At 51.0% G+C, this 19,683-nt stretch overlaps 1 protein-coding gene across 3 annotated transcripts; it reads right to left on the bottom strand.

The window, feature by feature from the left end:
* Positions 1 to 353: 353 nt before the first annotated feature.
* Positions 354 to 19,322, bottom strand: TMPRSS6 (transmembrane serine protease 6). Of its 3 annotated transcripts, none has more exons than XM_080576811.1 (18): positions 18,647 to 19,322; positions 16,943 to 17,108; positions 16,616 to 16,758; positions 16,355 to 16,422; positions 15,047 to 15,231; positions 12,224 to 12,265; positions 11,035 to 11,239; positions 10,539 to 10,675; positions 10,113 to 10,225; positions 9,523 to 9,632; positions 8,118 to 8,263; positions 7,184 to 7,282; positions 5,672 to 5,785; positions 5,274 to 5,390; positions 4,383 to 4,551; positions 2,760 to 3,031; positions 2,128 to 2,264; positions 354 to 1,430 (listed from the first exon to the last, which is right to left on the bottom strand). In XM_080576811.1, exons 2-18 carry the CDS (start codon positions 17,106 to 17,108, stop codon positions 1,272 to 1,274), a joined length of 2,382 nt encoding a protein of 793 aa, XP_080432937.1. In that variant the 5' UTR covers positions 18,647 to 19,322; the 3' UTR covers positions 354 to 1,271. The 3 variants fall into 3 exon arrangements, with proteins under 3 accessions (XP_080432937.1, XP_080432936.1, XP_080432938.1); XM_080576810.1 differs by lacking the exon at positions 18,647 to 19,322 and adding an exon at positions 18,547 to 18,607; XM_080576812.1 differs by lacking the exon at positions 12,224 to 12,265.
* Positions 19,323 to 19,683: the final 361 nt, after the last annotated feature.

The following is a 19,683-nucleotide window of genomic DNA, read 5'->3' as shown; positions in this document are numbered from 1 at the left end:
ATCACCAGGAGCCACCAGAAGCTTCTTGTGCTGGGCCTGCCTTCTGGGCGTTGGAAATATCTCCTGCTGCATCTGCGTTGCATCCCCACTGCATGCAGATGGGGCTACAGAGCAGGTTTGCTTATTGGTATCCGCACCCCTAAATCTCAACAATAAGCGAGGACCACCTGTCTAGCTGGCAGGTTGGCCCTCCTGTACCTGGGACACAGCTGAGACTCAGCTATGGGAACTTTCACCGATAGCCAGTGCCAGGATTGGTGTTTGGTCAAAAAGATCCAAACCCCAAAAGAATTTGTAACAGAATAAGGCAAACTAGAGCCAAAAAAAAAAAAAAATCCAAAATAATTGTATTTCTAATTCCAAGTGACCCTTTATATATATGCACATATGTATACATACTTATGCACACACACATATATATATGCATATCTTTGGTAAAAAACAAACCCCCTAGCAGTCACTGTCTAAAGCACTGTGCCCTTACGCTTTCTCCTTCATCTCTTGCATTACTTCAGGAGATGGAAGCAGCTGAACAATCCCTCGTGTTAAAGGCATTCAGAAGGGCTGAGGGAAGGGGCCAGGAGGCTGCTTTAATGTTTTTACTGAGGGGCCAGGGTCTTCTGAGGGGTCCAGGAGCAGCAGCAGAGCCTGGGTGCTGCTCCAGCAGGGCGGCAGCGACACGCCTCGGGGCGTGATGCTGGGCTCGTGCCTGGGAGGCAGTGAGACGTGAAGAGTTGCCTGGCTGAGCTGAACAGCACATGCTGGCTAAGAAAAGAAGCAATTAGGGAGATGGAAGAGGAGGAGTGATGGGAGGGGAAGGGGGAAGAAGATCGAGCAGTAGGAAGGAAGAGGGAGGCAGATTGATTTCACAGTTACTGGAATCTCTAACTACATCAGTCACATTTTCGTTCAGCAAACGTTCCAGCATAAGACTGGCTGAATCACATGGTTCATGGAAAGTTCAGCTCCCCTCATTCCTGTACTTAGAAACCATCAGCTTGGGACCCTACCCCCAACATGTTTGGATAGATGGCCCAAAAACACCTTGGGATGTTCCCGGGGAAGCACTGAGGGGGAAGAGGGTCTGCCTGCTTTCCTCTACAGTTCCCACTGTAAGATTTTTTATTTTCTTTACCCTGCTCAGAAGAGCATCCTGGGTCTGACAACATCCCACACAGAAACTCTTTCTCTGTGAGGCAAGTGAGCAAGGTCAGGAACGAGTGCCGTTGTGAGCGTAGGTCTGATGGGGAGAGGGCAGAGACGCACTTTTCTCAGCTCATGGTTTGGTTCATCCAGCCCAGCACTTGAGTGATCCTGGTGTACACTCCGTAGTAATTTGGACGTGCGCACCCCATTCCCCAGCTGACCAAACCAGCCAGGAACCACCTGCCGCTGGGCTCCTCGCAGGCCAGCGGACCTCCAGAATCGCCCTAGGGAAAGGGAAAGAAAAACGGGGTGATGGTGATCCACCAGCTTCTCCCACTGGGTGTTTTCACTGGCTTTTGGAGTATGCAGATTCCCGTATCCCCTCAACTCATGTCTGGGACATCTGCACTTAAACCTTAGACAGATGTCAAAAACTGTCTCCTGTGCAAACATCTGACCCATTGCTTCATTCCTTCATCATGCAAATTCCTCTCCTTTAGCATCTCCCAGGAAGCTGGCAGCTCTACAGTTTCCTTCTGCTCCAGGAGGCATTTGCAAATATATGGAGAGCAAGGAAGCTGTTGGAATTTAAGTGGATATCCTGAGGGATGGGAGATAGAGGAATTGCTTGAGATTGATTGACTGTAATGAAGGAACAGAGTGGTTACTGTGTTTGACAGATGCTAATGAGAACGAGGGGGGAAGAGACTGATGTAGGCATGTGACTTGGAAGTGGGAGGTAAGGAGTGGAGAACGGGCTGGAATGAGAAGTTTATGTGTATTTGGATCCCATCTAAGGCAAAGATGCCATGAAGAATTTGCCCTGGGAGCTGTCTTTGCCATTTAGATCAGGGGAAGGATTGAGGAGTCAGGCATTTTATGGTCTTTTCACCCTTATTTCAGGCTGTGGAGTGCATTTGTGAGGCCTGGGACACAGCTCGCCCTTGGTAGCCCACCCTGCTCCCACAACCCCTCTGTCACCTGGCAGGCGTCTTTCTTGCCCTTGTGGTACCCAGCACAGAGCATCCTGGGAGAAATCATGTAGTGGTAGGCCTCGCTGCAGATGTCCTGCTGGATGATCTGCACGTCCACCTTCTGCAGGACATTGCTGATGTGCCCTGGGGGATAGAGCACCAAGAGCGGCGCCGGTGAGCAATGGTGGAACTTCCCACTGTTTACCATGGTCCCCCAGCCCACTGCACGCTGAAAGCTGCCATCTGAATCTCTATTCTCCTGTCCACTGGCATCACAGTCTGACTTTCAGCAAAGTGCTTCACCTGCATGACAGGAGCAGCATTACCCTGCGGTCCCTTTCCCTACCAGGACGTGTGGTAGGCACTTCAGCTTTTGGGAAAAGGAGGATTCTTCAGCTTCAGGAATGTCAGTCAGCATTTGGGTTTGCATCTCATTGACATGGAGGTTAAGCTCTTCTGGCAAACTATGCAAACCCTGGAGCATCCAGGGTTTGGACACTGTGACCCGAAAGCAAAGGAGGTGAAGGAGGCATGGTCCTCTGCAGTCAACAGAAGCCTATTCTACCTACCCCACACCAGAACCTGTGTTTCCACCTTGGCTCTGCTACAGTGGGCCACCAGCAAGGACGCTGCACCTACCGCCTTCCTTAAGGGCTCCCCAGCCGGTGATCCAGCAGTGAAGGCCAGGCTCAAAGAGGTGGGAAGGGGCAGGCAAGCAGATGGGCTGGATGAAGGGCGAGGTGATCACAGGATGGTCCAGCTGGAGCAGGGCCACATCATAATCGTGGCTGTCCTCCTCGTAATAGGGGTGGAGGAAGAGACGGATCACCTTGAAGGACACCTCTGTGTGGCTGCTGGTGTTTTGGAAATATTTGCCCAAGTAAACAGTCCAGATGGAGGGAGAAGCCAGTCTGTAGGATGCAACAGAGAAGATAACTCATCACACAAACAGAGGAGGATGGGAAGACCCTTGCTGCTTTTGTCATGCTCTTTTAAGGAGTGTTATGATGGACAATCATCTCCCTTAGAGGGGTTTCTTTTATTTGGTTACTAATTTCAAGAAGTTGGTTGGGATATCTCTTTGATGCCTTGACATGCTTTTACAGTGGGATCAGGTTTGGGCAGGCACTCATACACGCAGGCAACTTGACCCTGTATCCTGATTTTCCTTAGCAAAGCTAAAAGGTGTATGTAGGTTAGACATACAAGTGGGGCTGGACATGTGCAAATGACTACGACAGAGCAGAGAGCAAGGACTGAGCTGGGGAAGCAGAGCTGCAAGAAGGAGACTTTGAGAAGGGTAACAAGTTCTAAGAAACTTCTAAGAGGGCATGACAGCCCTTTACAGAAGCAGGGTTTAAAGCTGGAGACAGCCTAGTGAGGTGACACAGGAGAACAGAACAGCCAAGGTAGATCCTGTCTCCAGAAGGGAAGGGGCAAAGGGCCTCAGCCTGGACCAGAGGAGGAGGAAGCAATAAGAGGGATGGTTTTAGGCTCAGAGTCCTGACCACCTTTTGCATTACAAATGCTGTTTTCCCCCAGACTGCCTCTCTGGGTGCAAAAAGCTCCCTGGTTTGGTTTGGCCATCTCTCTTCATCCAAACTACCCTTCAGGTTTCACCTCCAGCCTACTGCAAAGCAACCCCAGTCCTACCAGGGACAATTGCACCACCCTGAGGATGACCAGCAGCTCCAACTCCCAGTGCTCACATGGCACCAGGAGGGAAGGGCAGCCAGGAAATCCAGCAGCAGTAGCTGGGGAGGTGGGAGATGCCCACCAGCTCACTCAAAGAGGGAAAGGGGAGTTTGGAAGAGGTGGAGAGTGGACCTGAGGGATCACAGTCCTTTCCCCACCCAGCTCTGTTGCCCAGCACAGCTGCAGATATTCCTCCCATTCACTTCTTCCCAGTTTGAAAAAAGTAGCTGAACACCACCACCCCCCTTCCCCAAATCTGTATTTTTACTGCGGTTTTTTTTTGGTAGATACACTGGGTGGAAGGAAGTGGGAGAGAGTCCATCTAGTGACGGGGCAGGTCCCAGGGATGGGCAGTGTGGGACCCAAACAGCATCTTCAGCAGATAATGGTATCCTGGTCCCATCCTAGCACATGCTGATGTCTCCACGGTGGTGACAGCATGGGGACAAGAGAGAGACAAAGCAAAGGTGGATCTGTGGGGTGTCTTCCACTATTTCTGCTCTCCCAAGGCCACGAGCAAATCCCAGCATCCTTACTCCTGTCCATCCCCCTCTGTTCTCCACTTACCTCTCATCCTGGAAGCAGTGTGCAGCTGAGACCACCCAGCGGTCCGCAATGAGCGTTCCCCCGCAGATGTGGCGTCCCCGAACCTGCAGGCTGGCTTGCCAGGGCCATTCCCCTTCCACGGAGTTAGCACCACCCACGATCCTGCTGAGAGGGGCTTGCAGCCCACAGTCTGAGGAGGAGGAGGACACACAGCAGGTGCTTCAGTGGAGGAAAGGAACATGATACGTTGTGCCTGCCCTTCCTTTCCTGCTTCACTGGCTGAAGAGTTTGACCTCTGCTCCCTCGGACCCTTACCATCCCCAGCCAGCAGCTGCTGTTTGTGCTCCCCAGGACAGGTCTAGGGAGCACCTCTCCAAGCACATATTCCCCCACTGATGCCTGCACAGCCATGCCCTTCCTCCTGGGGATGCCTTCGGGGCAGTGCCCTGTCTGTGCCAGCTACCATCCGGTCAGGAGAAACCTCCCCGCCCTTTTACTGACCGTGGAAACTCCAGAAATATCAAGCAGGGCAATCAAAACACAAATTGTCTCCCTGCCAGTACCACGGGTGGTTTCCCTGGCTGGAGCTTTGTAGGATGGCATCGCTTCACGTAAGCCAGCACAGCGGTCCAAAGGGCAGCCTGTGGGTAGGACCTGGATTGTGAGACGTGTCTGTCTGGCCTGATGCCTCTGCCCGAAGGAGACGGGGAGCAGCTGGTCAGAGAGCAGGCAGCTCCTCCTCACAGCTCAGCCAGGAGAGCAGGACAGAGCAATGGCACTGGGGGGAGAGGAGAAGGTGGACCGAGGGAGGGGGGATGCTTATACTGGGGTGGCAGGGGTGAGAGGGAACAACCTGGAGCTACGTGGCATCCTGAACCCGCCTGGCTGAGGTGTGAGTGAGCATTTCCTCACCGCAGCGCTTCTCATCAGACAGGTCCCTGCAGTCCACCGTGGTGTCACACCGAGGGTTCGGTTTCTTCACGCAGGTCCCGTCGTCACAGCGGTGGGTGAAAGGACCACAGGGGACCCCTGCGAAGTGAAGGGAAGCTGGGGCTGAGGAAAGGTGGCAGGTTGTAGGTACAGCCTGACGTCCTTTGAGCGAGGGAAGAAAGCAACGCAGAGCTTGGGGGAACTACATAAAACATGTCAGAATTTCCTGAATAAGGCACAAAAAGAGCAAATGCTGTGGGCAGGCCCGGAAGGCCAGCTCCCAGCTGGTGCCCTTATCTCACCGGAGGGAGGCACGCTACCAGCAGCCATGGTTTGAGAGCAGAGCAAGGCATTTGTCAGCCCCCCCGTCCCCTCCCTACCTTCACTGCACTGCTCCTCATCGCTCCCGTTGGCACAGTCCCGCTGCTGATTGCAGACCCTGCTGAACTCGATGCAGGTGCTGTCCTCTCGGCACTGGAACTTTGCAGGGCACACTGCGAGGGGGGGAAGCAGCCAGCAATTAGATGCACAGGACGCGGTGACTGTCTTGCCTTGCCTTGATTTGCCATCTTCACCTCAGATCTGCCTCAACACTATCGACTTGCCTTGTGCTCCCTGGACTCCGTGCTGACCCCGGTTACCTTCACCAAACCTGCTCTGCTTACCCTGCTCACATCCTATGGGATTGCATCCTGGCTAGAGTTCCTCCTGCCTTGCTCTCACCCTCAGATCAGGGGTCACCTTCCCCTACAGAGCAGCTTCTCTTGCTCTGATAGCTGAGTCCTGAGCCCTGATGGGCTCCTTGACGTCCATGATCGCTGGTAGCTGCCCAAGACAGAGACAGGCCTAAGGTGCCTGCCCATCACAGTTTGACTTCTGATTACACATTTTCATTGCGGGAACTCTTGCTCTATATTTGTGTATAACTGTGCGTAACACCAAACATGACGGACCAGGCATTTTCTTACTGCAATGACTATAATTGCTTCAGTAATTAGTGCGAGGCTTCCAGATGGTTAAAGCCACATGGAAGTCTGAAGCAATGTGAACAGGGCAATCTGGAGAAATGGGCTGACTGAAACTGTCTGAAGTTCAGTAAAGGGAAGTGCTGAGTCCTGCACCTGGGAAGGAACAGCCCCATGCACAAGAACAGGCTGGGGGCTGCCCAGCTGCGATGCAGTTTTACAGAAACGGGGCTGGAGGTCCTGGGGGATGGACGTTGAACAAGAGGAGCCAGTGAATCAGATGTCTTGTCCGAGCCTGGATAGGTCTTCCTATGAGAATGGGGTTTTGCAGGAGCGCTGGGAGGCAATGTCTGAGTCCGCACTAACTGGCGCTGGCATGAGGCCTTGATGGCTCGCTGAAGACTTTGCTCCCCTGGCGGGTGGCAACAGATGGCCGAGGATTTGTACAGCTCGTGTGTCACACACGGCCTGGGGGAGAGGCACTAGAGCAGGGCAGCTGGCGGTGTGAGGAGGCAGGAGCAGGGTGGGAGGGTGGTGAGGGGGACACCGGGTGCTCTGACAGCAGAGGGGGCTGTAGGCCAGGGCTGAGGTTGGTCGGCAGGGGAGGGTGGTGGGAAAGCAGGGCAAGGTGGTGGACAGCACGGGGAGGGGGAGTCTTTCAGGCTGTCTGGAGCACCTGGTGCAGGGGTATCAGGGGGTTCTCGATGGAAGGCTGCACGGTGCACAGGAGGAATAAGTGCTGCTCCTCTTCCAGAGCAGGCTGAAGCCGCTTGGCAGTGAGAAGAGGCCTTTGTGGTTCAGAGATTTAATCTCCCAGAAGGGGAGGCATGGGCCACGTGGATCCTCCCCATCTCTCCCTACCTTTGAAAGAGCAAGGAGCTGTGTCCTGCTGGGACCAGGGACCGGCGGGGAGAACAGATCACTCACCGCAATTTCTCTCATCCAGCCCATTGGGGCAATCTTTGATCCCGTCACAGGCCGGGACGCACAAGCCGTTCACCGAACACAGGAACTCCCCGGGACAGGCTGTGAAACCACGAGATAGTAGTTAGTCCCCGGTGACTGGAAACCTCCTTGCAGCACAGCACCGCAGCTTGAAAGTGGAGCATGGAGCTGCACACCTTCCTGACCGCACACGAGCCGCAGCAGCTCGCAGGAGGCGCTCAGTAAAGTCCCCAAAGTCTGCCAGATCACCCACCTGCCTGGCATGCTCTACCTCTGCTCTTGCTCTGTTTTGTGACTCCTGAGCACTGCGGCAAAACAGAAGTAGGTTCTTAGGGGCTGGGATTAAAACGTGGTCAGGGCCGTGAAGGGGCTGTTGTTAGACGTATTGCCAGGTGCACGTATTCAGGGACAAGTGTGGGTTACAGCACCCTTAGGAGGGAGCTGGAGAAACCTTGGGAAGAAGGGCCGTGGGTTTGCATTTACATACGTGCATACGCGTATTTGTGTGTGGTTTTATTTGTCTCTCACTCGCACAGGTTCCAAGGTGAGCAGGAAACAGCTCTCTCTAAGAGCTTTTGTGATTGAAACAAAAGTCACTTCAAGTCAGAAATAGTCTCCCATTGAAATCCCAAGGCCAGTCCGTGCTGAGGGGTGAGCCTGTAGGCAATTTTCTGAAGCTGGGCCTTGGCGCAGAAGAAGCTTTGGATGTAAATACCTCTTTTTTGGGGGGGGGGAGATGAGTGGTTTGTGCGGCATTGTGTCTGTAAGCATGTGCCTGAAGGGCAGTTGGCACCTCGGGATCATGGGATGTGCCTTGTGTTTCTCCTAACACAATCCTAGCACACAGAGGCTGCAGGTAGGCATCTGGGACCCCACCCGCACCCCACTAAGGAGCAGGGAGGAGGCCTGGACGTACGGTCAGATAGGTTGTACAGGCTGTAAGCTGCCTGCACGCCAGGGCCCGTTAAGGAGATCTGCGAGGTGAAGGTGATGGTGATATCGGTAGAGGACGTGACTGGGATCCTCTCGGCATAGGCTTGCAGGGTCCGCAGGCCACACAACCTGAGGAGCAAACAGAGGTGGGATGTCCCAGGTGGCGAGGGAGAAGAAGACAGCAAAGTGGGGCAGGGGGGTACTGTGGGGCCGGGGAAGGTGGGAAAGAGACCACAAAGACTGGGTATGGAGGGCTGTTGAGGGGGTAGCCAGTACAGCAAAATGCCTTCAGTGTGGCATAAGATTACACAGGAGCAATGGGAAAAAGCTGTGATTTTAACCCATGTCCAGTCAACATGAATGCTATGATGGGAATTGATACAGAGAGAGGGGAAACCAAATAACTGGGGACAACAGGGCATAATTAGTCTTTATGAATGGGATGGAAACAGTCTATACATATTGTCACCCATTTCTGCCCTCATGACTCCAGAGCGACCCTACTACCTTTGGTCATTTCCCATTTTGGGGCAAGTGTTGAATTCAGGCCACACGAAGCAGATCTTATACTTATCTTTCCTAAGAAATCATGTTGTAGGAACTGTGGCTCTGACAGCTCAAGAGAGGAAGGTAAGGAGAGAAAAGGTGAAAATAGTAAGCCAGGGGAATGTAATGTTCAGTAGCTTCTGGTTCAGACCCTTCAGAAGAAAATAAATTACCACTGCAGGAGCAGCAGAGAGGAAGTTAATGAGATGTGCTGGGGGAGGTTTTGGAGAGAAGGGGGCAATTTTGCAGTAACTCTGAGGAAAAAAAGGGTCCATCTAACTCAGAGCCTGCTTTGAGGAGATAAAAGTGTGGCAGCTGTGTCTCCTTTGCACCTAGACAGTGGTGGGCAGCAGCCCCAGCAATGTATGGAGGCTGATTTTGGGAAGTCCCGCAGGGGGAAGTGGCTCTAGTCAAAGCAGGAGGATCTGGAGCTTGGCGGAGGATCTGTACGGAGGTGGATGCGAGGCAACGGCACACGCAGATATTATTGCGGAGGTGGTGACAGGCAGATTTGCAAACACAAGAGACGTGGGAGGACACCAAGGTTACACACACAGGAGAAAATTAGGAAGCCTGATGCAAACAGCAAGACAGAGAAGGCAGGCTGGTATCTTGGAGCAAATCTGTAAGAAATGTGCTCCCTAGGGAGCCTGTGAATGAGAGAGGCTGAAAAAGAAGTAGACAAGCAAAAGGCACCAGCCCTGACAGTGACCACTAAGTAGGCTGGTGGGATCTCCCCCCTCAGACCTAGTGGCTAAACTGAGCAAGGGACATGCAGAGGTTTCATCCCAGGTCAGGAGGAAGAAGTGAGAGACAGAAACCAGGACCCCAGCAATACCCACCTTCTGTTCTGAATTATCCACTGGCCTTGGGTACAGGGCAGGTCCTGCTTCTGTCTGCTGAGCGCGTAGGCGTCGAACCACAGGGTGACCCCATAGCCAAGGGAGGGGACCTGCAGGCGAGGGGGTCCAGAGCAGAGTGGAGATGGCTCCTATGAGTGCTGCAGCCCACCCCACGCAACAGAAATGAGCAGGGTAGATGTGAAGGGGAGAGGTGCTAATTCACACATTGCAGGCCAGAAGGAAGGACCATCTAAACTGGGGCTGTGCTATAACCCAGGGTGGCTCTGCCACTGGTCTCAAAGCACGGTAGTTTCTAGTAATCTGGTTCTGCCTTGAAGAACCAGATTACTAGAGACAAGACTTCAGATTCCTCCTCAGTTATGGCATCTCTGCTCTGGCATGCAGTAATAGACTGCTTTGGCTTCAGAAAGACATGTTAAATGGAGGCTAGGCAGGCTTCCACCCTCTCTTTGCTTCTCATGATGATCTGACTGAGAGTGCTGGCAGAGCGCTGTGCCCCACGTTAATGCAGGGAGTGCCACGTTGGCTTCAGGGAGGAGATGGATGCTCCGGTGGGAGCTGGCTCTTACCGTCATGTGCCAGGTGCACTGCGTGTTGGGCGAGTAGTAACTGGGGTAGTGTGGGGTGCTGATCTTCCCCTGCAGCTCCAGGCCTTCCCGCAGGGTTATGTTCACTTCGCAGGCTGTAAATACAGACATTCAAAGCCCTGATACCTTTCAGCTCAATCTCAGCCTGGGGATACTGTGTACTTATCCTGTTGTAGCAGGGGATAAAAGGGGCTCTAAGACCTAACGCTAATGGTCACTGGGATGTTCCAATTCCCTTCAAGGGGCCATTTCTAACTGGCAAGACTTTTAGCTTCGTCTTCTTGTCCATAGGAGGGTAATGCATTTTGCTGCTTTATCTTATACTGAATTGACCTCTAGCAGTGATGTTGTAGGAGAAAACCTGCGTCCTTCCTGTACTTATGGCTGCCCTCCTCCAGCCTTCCTTACCTCTGAGGGGCACCGCCTGTGCTGTGAGGATGAAGGGGTCATAGTAGCTGTACATGGCTTTCTTCCACACAATGGACATGACAGGGCCTGATGAAAGGACTTCCACAACAGGCTCCTGCCGGCTGCAGCCGTAGATCCTGAGGGGAAAGAGAGAACAAAGGAGTGGGAGTGAAGCAAGCCACAAACAAACGAAAGAGAAGAATGAAAAAAAAAAAAGCAGTGGAGGCCTGTGTTATCCAAAGAACATGCCTGTTGTGAGACACCAACTGAATCAAATAAAGAGCCACCAGAGAGACAGCTTGTGCTGCTGTAATCTATCAGACTGCAGGGCTGGCTGTGTGATATCCCACATCAGTGACTTCAGCTCATCAGTGAGAGGCAGGTTTTGCATCAAAGAGAATTTCCTCTGATGTAGTCTAACACCTTCCCCTGCTGTGGTGTTGTGCCATCCTGCCTGGGTTCCCCACTGTGCTCACCCTGCTCAGGAGCTACCTACGAGGTGATGAGGTGTTTCTCCAGGGGCCCAGCTGCATCATACATAGCCAGGCGGTCCCTGCAGTCCGGAAGAGTCCACTCCAAGTGTAGCTTGATCATGTAGCCCTTGAGGCCGTGGAGGTGCCAAAGACAACTGGAGGCCAGGTAGTCGGGGCCCTCCAGCGTTAGGATGTCATCCTCTTGGACATAGCTGTATCTGTAGCAACCTGAATGCAGGGGAAAGACAGAAGGATTTAAACCTCAGGGTGATATAAACTGAGAGAAGGTGGGCTTAGGGGTGGCTGTAAGGGAAATTAAGATATGGGATTGCCAGTTGGGATACCAGTGTGAGCCCTATTTCAGGGTTAGGCTGAATCATCCCAGTGATCTCAGTTTACTTTCACATGCGTCTCAGTGACACCAGTCACCTCTTACTGGTGTCACTGAGATGCATGTGAAAGTAAATGGTGCATGTGAAAGACACCCCCCCCCCCCCCCCCCAGTTCCTCTCTGTAACAACTGGCCCCTCTCCCTTGGTTAAGCCCATACCATCTCAGGAGTTAAACATCAGCACAACACAGTTATCTTCCACTGGCTTCATTTTCTTTTTCATTTCTTTCTCCTCTCACCACCATATTCTTCCCAGCCTTACATCCCCCTTGTATACTTTCCAGGCTCCAGCAGCTGTCTAGCCCAAGATTTTTGAGTAAAAATCAGCTTAAAGTTGCCTTTCTAATAGTGTATCTAATGAAAGTTGCCAGCAGCACTTGCAGCACAGCCCAAAATTATTAAAAACACTTTCAAACATCACTAGGACAATAAACTTACAATGGTTTACACCACGTCCAGTGTAGAGCCATGGAGGGAAACCCTCAGCCCCTCTCAATAGGTTTTCTGGGGCCCAGAATTGGCACTGTGGCATCAGTACACCAAGGCTTTAATAAGCTGGACACACTGCTCCTGGGAGCTGGTATCTCTGCATAGTTGTGTGCTATCAGAGCTGCTCAGAGCACTCCACCATGTAGTAGCTTCACACACTTTGGATGTGGCCATGGGCACTTTTGCTAAGCAGTGGTGCTGTTGCTCCCTTGCTACAGCTTTCTTCTCCCCTTCCCAGGATTTACAGCTCCAGGAAGCCAAAGAAACCTGTCCCCGGTGAAAATCCCTCCCACAAAGTAACAAACTCAAAAGGAAAAGAAAAGATGGCCTACCCAGAGTGGATTTCAGCACTACTATGTCTTTCACACTGGATTCTGTTAGAAAGGAAATATATAAAGGAAGATAAACAAAAAGTGGTGGTAACTGAATGCTAGCATGGCAGACAATGACTCCCTTCCTACGTAGGTGACCCCCCTAAAATCTTGGTGTGGGGCACTCTCCAGGCACTTCTCTGTCTGATCTCAGGGACCTGCTTCAGTCATATCTTCCTCATCCCATCCCATAGGGAAACCTCTCTGGCCTCAGTCCCAAATCCAACAGCCCTAATTCATTCCTTCCAGACTAATACAGGCTTCTCTGCATCTTCTCCTTTGCCTATTACCCAATGCTCCTCAAGGGCATCTTCCCCTTCCCACCAGGGCTGGACATTGCCTCAGGGCACCATTCCCCTTCCCTGGCAGCCACACCACTGGGCACAGCCCTAACCCAGAGCCTTCGTCCTGCTCTCTGAGTCCAGATAACCCTTCACTGAAAAGCATGGGAGCTGATGAGGGTGGGAAAGGAGGTCCTTTGATGACGACTGGTTGGTAGCTACTGAATAGCCTACAGAGCCCACCTATGGGGAAGGCAGATGCAGGGAGAGACACCAGCAAGGGCCACAGATCTGCACACACCAAAGCCAGTGGACAATGCTTTTAGGAGCTGGGCCTCGCTCCAGCCTCCCAGCTGAACTGGGAGCGGCCAGAGATGAGGTGCTACTGGGAATAATTGCCGAAACCAAAGGCGCCGTGAGGTCAGCTGGGTGTGAGAGCTGCTGCCGGGGGGCTTGCCTAGGGCAGGCCTTTGCTCTGTTGTGGCCCCTAAGCAGAGCGTGCAATTCTGCGGGGAGAGCTCTGTAGCTTTGTCATGGTAAAAACAGATGTTGTGGAAAGGAGGATCCTGCCAGCACAAGGCTGGAGAAGCTCCTCTGCTGTAGGGAAGGACATGAGGTACGCTGAGCTGATGTTACTTGCTCTTTTGTGTGAAGGTAATAAAACTGAATTCCCTCGAGAAGAAGGAAGGAAATCCTAAAAGTCTTCAGGGGAAAAGGGGAGGCTAGTGCCCTGGAGTGAGTGTACCTGTTGGTAAAAATAAAGCACTGGGGGGCTGGAAAATCTTCCTGTATTAGTCAGTGGTCTGCAGCTCTGTGTGTTACAGAAGACTGCAGAGAGAATTCATATTTAGAGCTCAGCGGGTCAGCCAGTGAGTCTGTCAGAAGGCAATGAAGTGCTAATGACTTGCTATTAGCTGGCAATTTTTTCACTCTGCTTTTACAGAGCAAATGAAGCCAGAGGTTAAGCCACTGGCGTGAGCTCATCCTGGCCCAGCACTATAAGGGTTTTCTACTTTTTTTTTTTTTTTTTTTTTTTTTTTGCCACAGCTGCTAGACTGTGCTTCTGACTGGAGAAGGAGGCAGGAAGGATGAGAGAAAGCAGAAGGAGCCAGAGAAACTACAACTGGTGTGTTAACTCCAAAATAGAAAGAAGCATGTTCTGCTCATGCAAATCTACCTGAAATGAATAAAACAGTGAAACAGATGCAAAGGGAATAAGAGGGAACTGGGAACAGCTAAAAGAATGGTAACATCATTTTTTATTTTTTTTATGGATCACATTAGGAAGTGAGTAAATAAATGGAAAATGCAAGGTGGGCTGACTTTGAAGCATTTAGCATATTGTGTTATGACATTTTTCTTAAGAAAGTTGATTTAATTTGGCTGAACATAAGGTCTGGTACACTGGAAACAAATTAAAAGCAGGAGTAAGTGACTAATGGTAAATGCAGGAGGAGAGGTCTTCATGGGGTGCTGATGCAGGTTCATACTGGATCTTAACACAAACATCTGGACCAGATCCACAAAATGATCTGTGAAATCATTTTAAGGAAATCAGATTTTGTTTGGAGACACCAAAAAATTACCTCCAAATCAAAACAATTGTGATGTGCAGGGAAAGGTTAGAGAAAATATGGGTGGGATATGTTAAAATAAGATTCATCTCTGAAAAATGCAAGATAACGTCTGGGGAAAAACTTGGAGATGTGGCATTTCATAGGAAGAAGAAACTTGGAAATGGGAGTCCTAGTGGGAGAGAGTAAACACAATGTAGTTTAAAACCTCTGTGGTTTGGGGCTCTGAAGGAGGGATCAGATCAGCCTGAGAAGCTAAGTTTCTTTATAAGGACTAAATGCAAATTCCATTGGATTTTGGTGCACTGAATATAGACACATCCCCACGTCCTTTATCTAACACCTATTTTAGAGAAGTTCTGTGGGGGCTTCTTTTTAAACAGGCTGTGATCTTTACTTTGGGAACTGATAAATAATGCTTAAAATCATATTTTAGGAACTGAAGTGGCAACAATGCTTTGCTTCAGAGTAAGACTAGTGGTGACTTAAGTATGTTGACTTTGTTCTTCTCTGAATTGAGTAGACTGGAATAAGCTCCCAAAGGAAAGCAAGAAACCTAACTGCTTGCTAATTTTGAGCCGAGCTGGTCAAAGTCATGATCTGTGTAAGATATTACCCAACACAAGCCAAGGCTGAGGGGAGAAGGAGGAGAAATAGGAAGTTGTTAACTAGCTGGTCATAGTCAGCTATATCTCCAAGAATCTTTAATCATTCAAAGGAATGATGCTATTTGTGAAAATTCTGTTCTCTATGAGGAAGCAACACATGTAATCGCCTGTCTTGATCCTCATTTCTTCCCTGTCCTCTTCGATTTCTCCTATCCCCTTCAGCAATGACTTCTAGCCACTTCTCATAACCTCTGTTCGGCACCCTGTAAACCTGGGGCCACGTCTGATGGCTCAAGTCACAGCTGAGCAGAGGGTACTTACCCAGCAGAACCAGCGAGTCTGGGTTGACCCTGTACTCTGCCTGGTAGGACAGGCTGCCCGAGATGTTGAAGCTGGCGGAGAGCTCTTGGTGGAGCATTGTGTTTACCCTCTCAGCCGTCATCTCCTTCTGCTTACTCTCAGGGATTTGGAGGGTAAACCAGAAGAAGAAGGTCAGAGCCCCCTCCCTAACAGAGAAATAGCACGTTAAATATCCTCTGTCTTCCTCTACAGGAGTGTCAAACCCCACAGATTAATCCCCCATTGTTTAGCCACAAATCAGGTATATCTGTGTGGACTATCCATTGATGACTATACCTGGTCAAATTAGTGTGATAATTAATCAAGACTGGTCTAATGAGTAGTCTCATTTCAGGTAGAAGTGACCTTTGGTTACTACTGACCAGAGGCTGAGGTGAAACTCTCAAGACTTCATTGTATCACCTCCCAGCAGTGACAAGGGGTTGATTTATGACTCAGTACCTTACCACAAGCCATTAATGCTGGGCAGGCTCAAGTTGCGGGAGGCTGTGACTAGGAAAGCTCTGTTCAACCAGCTGGCACAGAAAATTGGCTGGGGGAGGGGGAAGAGATGTTGAAGCAAACCTTTGATCGGTAAAAAAATAGAAGAAGAATTGCAAGTGAAACTTTTCTTTCCCTGGTAGAAAATGGAGTTACAGCAGAATTGGAATTTTCCTTAGTGAAAGGTCAAATTTAGGGGTGTAGTTTTCCATGGAAAAAAATAAACAAATGTATACATCAGTTTGGAAGTTATTCCTGATTTCTTGAACTACTGTGATGACCTACAAAGCTGTAGTCCCATATTTGTCCCACTCCACTCTTATCCTGTTCCCAGGTGGACCACGCTTCTTGCCTGAAATACCTTATCCATGGTACATTCTGGCCTCTGATTTCTGGTGCCTAGAATCAGGCCATAAAAATGACTTCCTTGAATTAGAGAAATTAATTTCCAGCTGCTTAGTTTCTACTGAGAATGCCAAGCCCAGATTTTTATTTTTTTTTTTCAATTCTTCCCAGTCAGTTTTTTTTCTTCACTTGAACTTTTGTCTCAGTGAAAAAAATCTCAGTTTTGGCTTTCTATGTTGACTGATTTTGTGATGAATGTGAACGTCAAAATATCCACAGCTCTGTCATGCTGGAGCCGTTCTGGATGTGTATTGCCCAACCTAGCCTAGAGCTCATGGTTGGGCGTGCAGCAGCTTGTCATGACCAAATTTCAGTGAAACGAAAGTACAGTGGACTGGAAACTTTCACATACAAACAGGCAGAAATGCTGTGGGTGCTACTCACCCGAAGGCATACACTGTGCTCGAGTTGTAATATCGACCCAGCTCTGTGGCACGAATGAGATCCTTCAGCTGCAATGAGAGTGTCGTCTGATAACTATCGTGCAACGTTACAGTGACAAAGAACCTACAGCCAGCCCTACGCTTCATCCCTCCTGCTGTACAGACCCACCACGTCTGTCACTTGGATGAGGGTACCTGACCCCTTGCTCTGCTACTCACTGAACTGCCTCAGGGCCAGCTCTGGTCATGGAATTGCCCTCACCATATTCTGGAGTTTGGCTGACTCCAACCAGAAGGCTCTGGACTCCACTTCCCCAAGGTCTGGGAAGTATTGGCGATTGAGGACCTGGAGGCTGCCGGAGTAAAACTGCAGGACAGATGGTTCCAGGTGCCATGGTCTGTAGTCTGCCAACAGAAGACACTAATGAATTACCTTGCTGATATGTAGGAGAGAAGGATATGCCCAGTAATTTGCTCAGATTTGATCTGTAAAGATTGCCCAAAGACACAAATACTTGTTGGGCTGGACATTGCCTTTACTATACCCCATCCACCTCCTACACAGGGAAAAAACGTGTTGAATTTTTACCTAGGAAATACCATGTTGCTGCAGCAGTTCCAGCCAGCAAAACAAAGACTATTCCAAGAGGCACATAGCGGCGGCAGTCACGTGAGGTAGTTGAGTTAGTCTCTGATCCATCTTTTGAGAGGGAGTTGGCATCTTCCTCCTGTTCCTCAGCCTCCATCTGGGGCATCTAGTGACACAGCACACCATGGTCAGGCTGGGTTTCATGCAGCTTTTTACATCCATCTCTGGAGGTGCGCTGCCAGCTCTGTGATCCTCTCCCCAGATCTATAGCCCTAAGAGGTCTGTGGGCTAACCATCAAAGACTTTGCTCAGTGGAAATGTGAGTTAAGCTCCTATTTCAGTAGAAGACAGGCTTCCAGGACACTGTCCTATCTGTCTATGCTTCCAGGGCATCCTCCAGTTTTCAAATACAATACCCAGGTTTCGCTTGCTTCTGCCCAAAAAACACAAGTCAGTACAATAAGAAAATTCTCCATAGATAATACTGTTGTTTTCTCAGTTTGGGAATGGTTTTAAAACTGGTATTTTATTGACCTGGAGATCAATGCAAAAGAAAATCAGTGCCCTCAAACGCACACAGAAGTTGCATGCAGCAGCCCCGGCCTGGGAGCCTGCAGTTGTAATTTGCCTGCCCTGCCACTTTGCTCTCAGTCCCTCAAAGCAAAAAAAAACCCTGCCGTTCTCACCAGACTGCCTGTCCCAGGGCGAAGCCCACACTGGCCCTGACTCAGTAGCTGTGCAAGTGCAGGGAGAGCTCGCAAACAACGTCCAGCCCTCCACCCTTCTCTGTTCCAGGGGGCATCTTCTGGCTTCCCTCACCCTTCCTCTCCCTCGGGCTGCCTGTTTTGCTTTCTTCTGACTGCGCCCCTCCTGTCAGCCCCAGATGCTGAAGATAAGGAAGAAGTGCCATCACCCAAGAGAGCCATCTTATCTCACCCACCCTCCTTCTCCTTTCCTCTCCAGTCACCTACTGCCTTCTAACCTCACTGCTGTCCCCAAAAGCTTTGTGTGTGTGGCTGGAGAGGAACGGGATATGAGCACATCCACGTGGGAGGGCGCGGAGCTCTTGGGGAATGCCTGCGCCCTGCCTACGTGCCTGCGAGCTGTGCGCTCACCCAGCGGTGCCTGTCTGCGCCGAGATGAACGCACAGCAGGGACGTGCTGCAGAGGTAGGAGGAGGTGGTTGGCCTCACACCCCTTTTAGCCTGTGTAGGGGCCCTGGGACATTCACAGGACAGGGGTTGTTCAGCCTCCTTACTCTCCCACCTTTTACTGAGCCCCGAACCCTCCAGGCTGGCTTGCGGCACAGCAATGTGCTCACAGAACATAAGCACCAAGCGACTCCCTCCAGAAAATCAAACGTAGCTTGGTGAACATCAGCACTCCTACAAACGGCGGCACGTCTGCTTCCTCTGATGCACCCTTCCAGAGAGGCAGGAGCACCTCTCCACTATCATAGGATCCTTTCAGAAAGAGCAGGCGTAAGCAAAGAACCGCAAACCGAGGGGCGGGGGGAGGAGGGCAGGAAACAACAATAGAAGAACCTCTTTTTTTTGAAGATTTAATTGTAGGCACTGGGGTTTCCCCCAGAGCTGCAGACCTACCTTTGAAACCTGCTGCCGCCTGTGAGGCCGGGCCCACACCCCCCACGCAAGCCCGCTTACACATGCATGGGAAGAGAGAGAGAGGAGGATATCTATTTACCCAAGCTCAAGGTCTCCTCAGCGATCAATAATTTGATGCCATGTCCCTTCAGCTTGGCCTTTGTCCCACACCGTTCTGCCGTGGTGGGTCAGCACACCCCGTACAGTGGCTTGCTTTTTTTTTTTTTTTTCTTGAAATGGAGATTTTGAAGGCTTGCAGGGGGAGAAGACCTGCAGGGGGGAGCCTGGAAAAAGTCAGGTTAGGAGCACCTCCTGCTGTGCTGAGAAGAACAACCCAGGAGGCTGGCGCAGGCGGCTTATGTTGTCCTCCCCAGGGGACGAGGAGTTGCTGAGCGACTGTTGTATGTCTTAGCCACCCTCCTTGGTCCCATTGGGTGTCAGCAGGCAGAGCTCCTTGGCACAGGGATGGAGCAGCCCCTGGCTGACAGGCGTAGATGTCCTGAAGGAGGGAAGACGGAGCTAGACAGCGGGTCCAGATCCAGCAGCGGTCATGCAGATGAAAGCGAAGCACGGCATCTGTCAGTCCTGACCTGCAACGCTCCCTCTGGTCTTCCTGGGCTCCTCGCTGCCCACCTTCCTGACACTGGGCTCCCCACAGTCTGTTGTGCCACCTTCCTGCAGCATCTGATGTCTTCTGTCCCCGGGTCCTCCCCCCCTGCCTTGCCGCTCCGTCTTCTGCTTACTGCCCCTTGGTTTTCACAAAAAGCAACCGTGCTGCAGCCAGAACAAAGTAAATAGAGTTATCCTGTCAATAAAGCAGGGGGGGAGGACACACGGACTACTTTTGACCTGGGGCTGAGCTCCAGCCACTGGGGTTGGTCTGGGGACGAGCTCATTTGGGCCAGGGCCCATTTTGGCAGCCGGGCAGGGGTAGCTGCTCCCAGGTCTGTCACCAGTTCAGGTTTAATCTGGGACTGTGAGAAGACCAAAAGTTATTGCTGCAGTTAGCTTGTGTAGGATTCTAGTAGAAAAATGTTAAATGTAGATGAAAATCTCCGGTGTTTGACTGGGAATGTGTCGATGTGGTTATCCTGACTAACTCACTGCTGTACGTGTAAGAAACTGAGGCACGCAGTG

This window comes from Anser brachyrhynchus (genome assembly GCF_964034855.1).
Source record: "Anser brachyrhynchus genome assembly, chromosome: 1".
NCBI classification, from domain to species: Eukaryota; Metazoa; Chordata; class Aves; order Anseriformes; family Anatidae; genus Anser; species Anser brachyrhynchus.
This window is presented reverse-complemented; position numbering and strand designations above follow the sequence as displayed.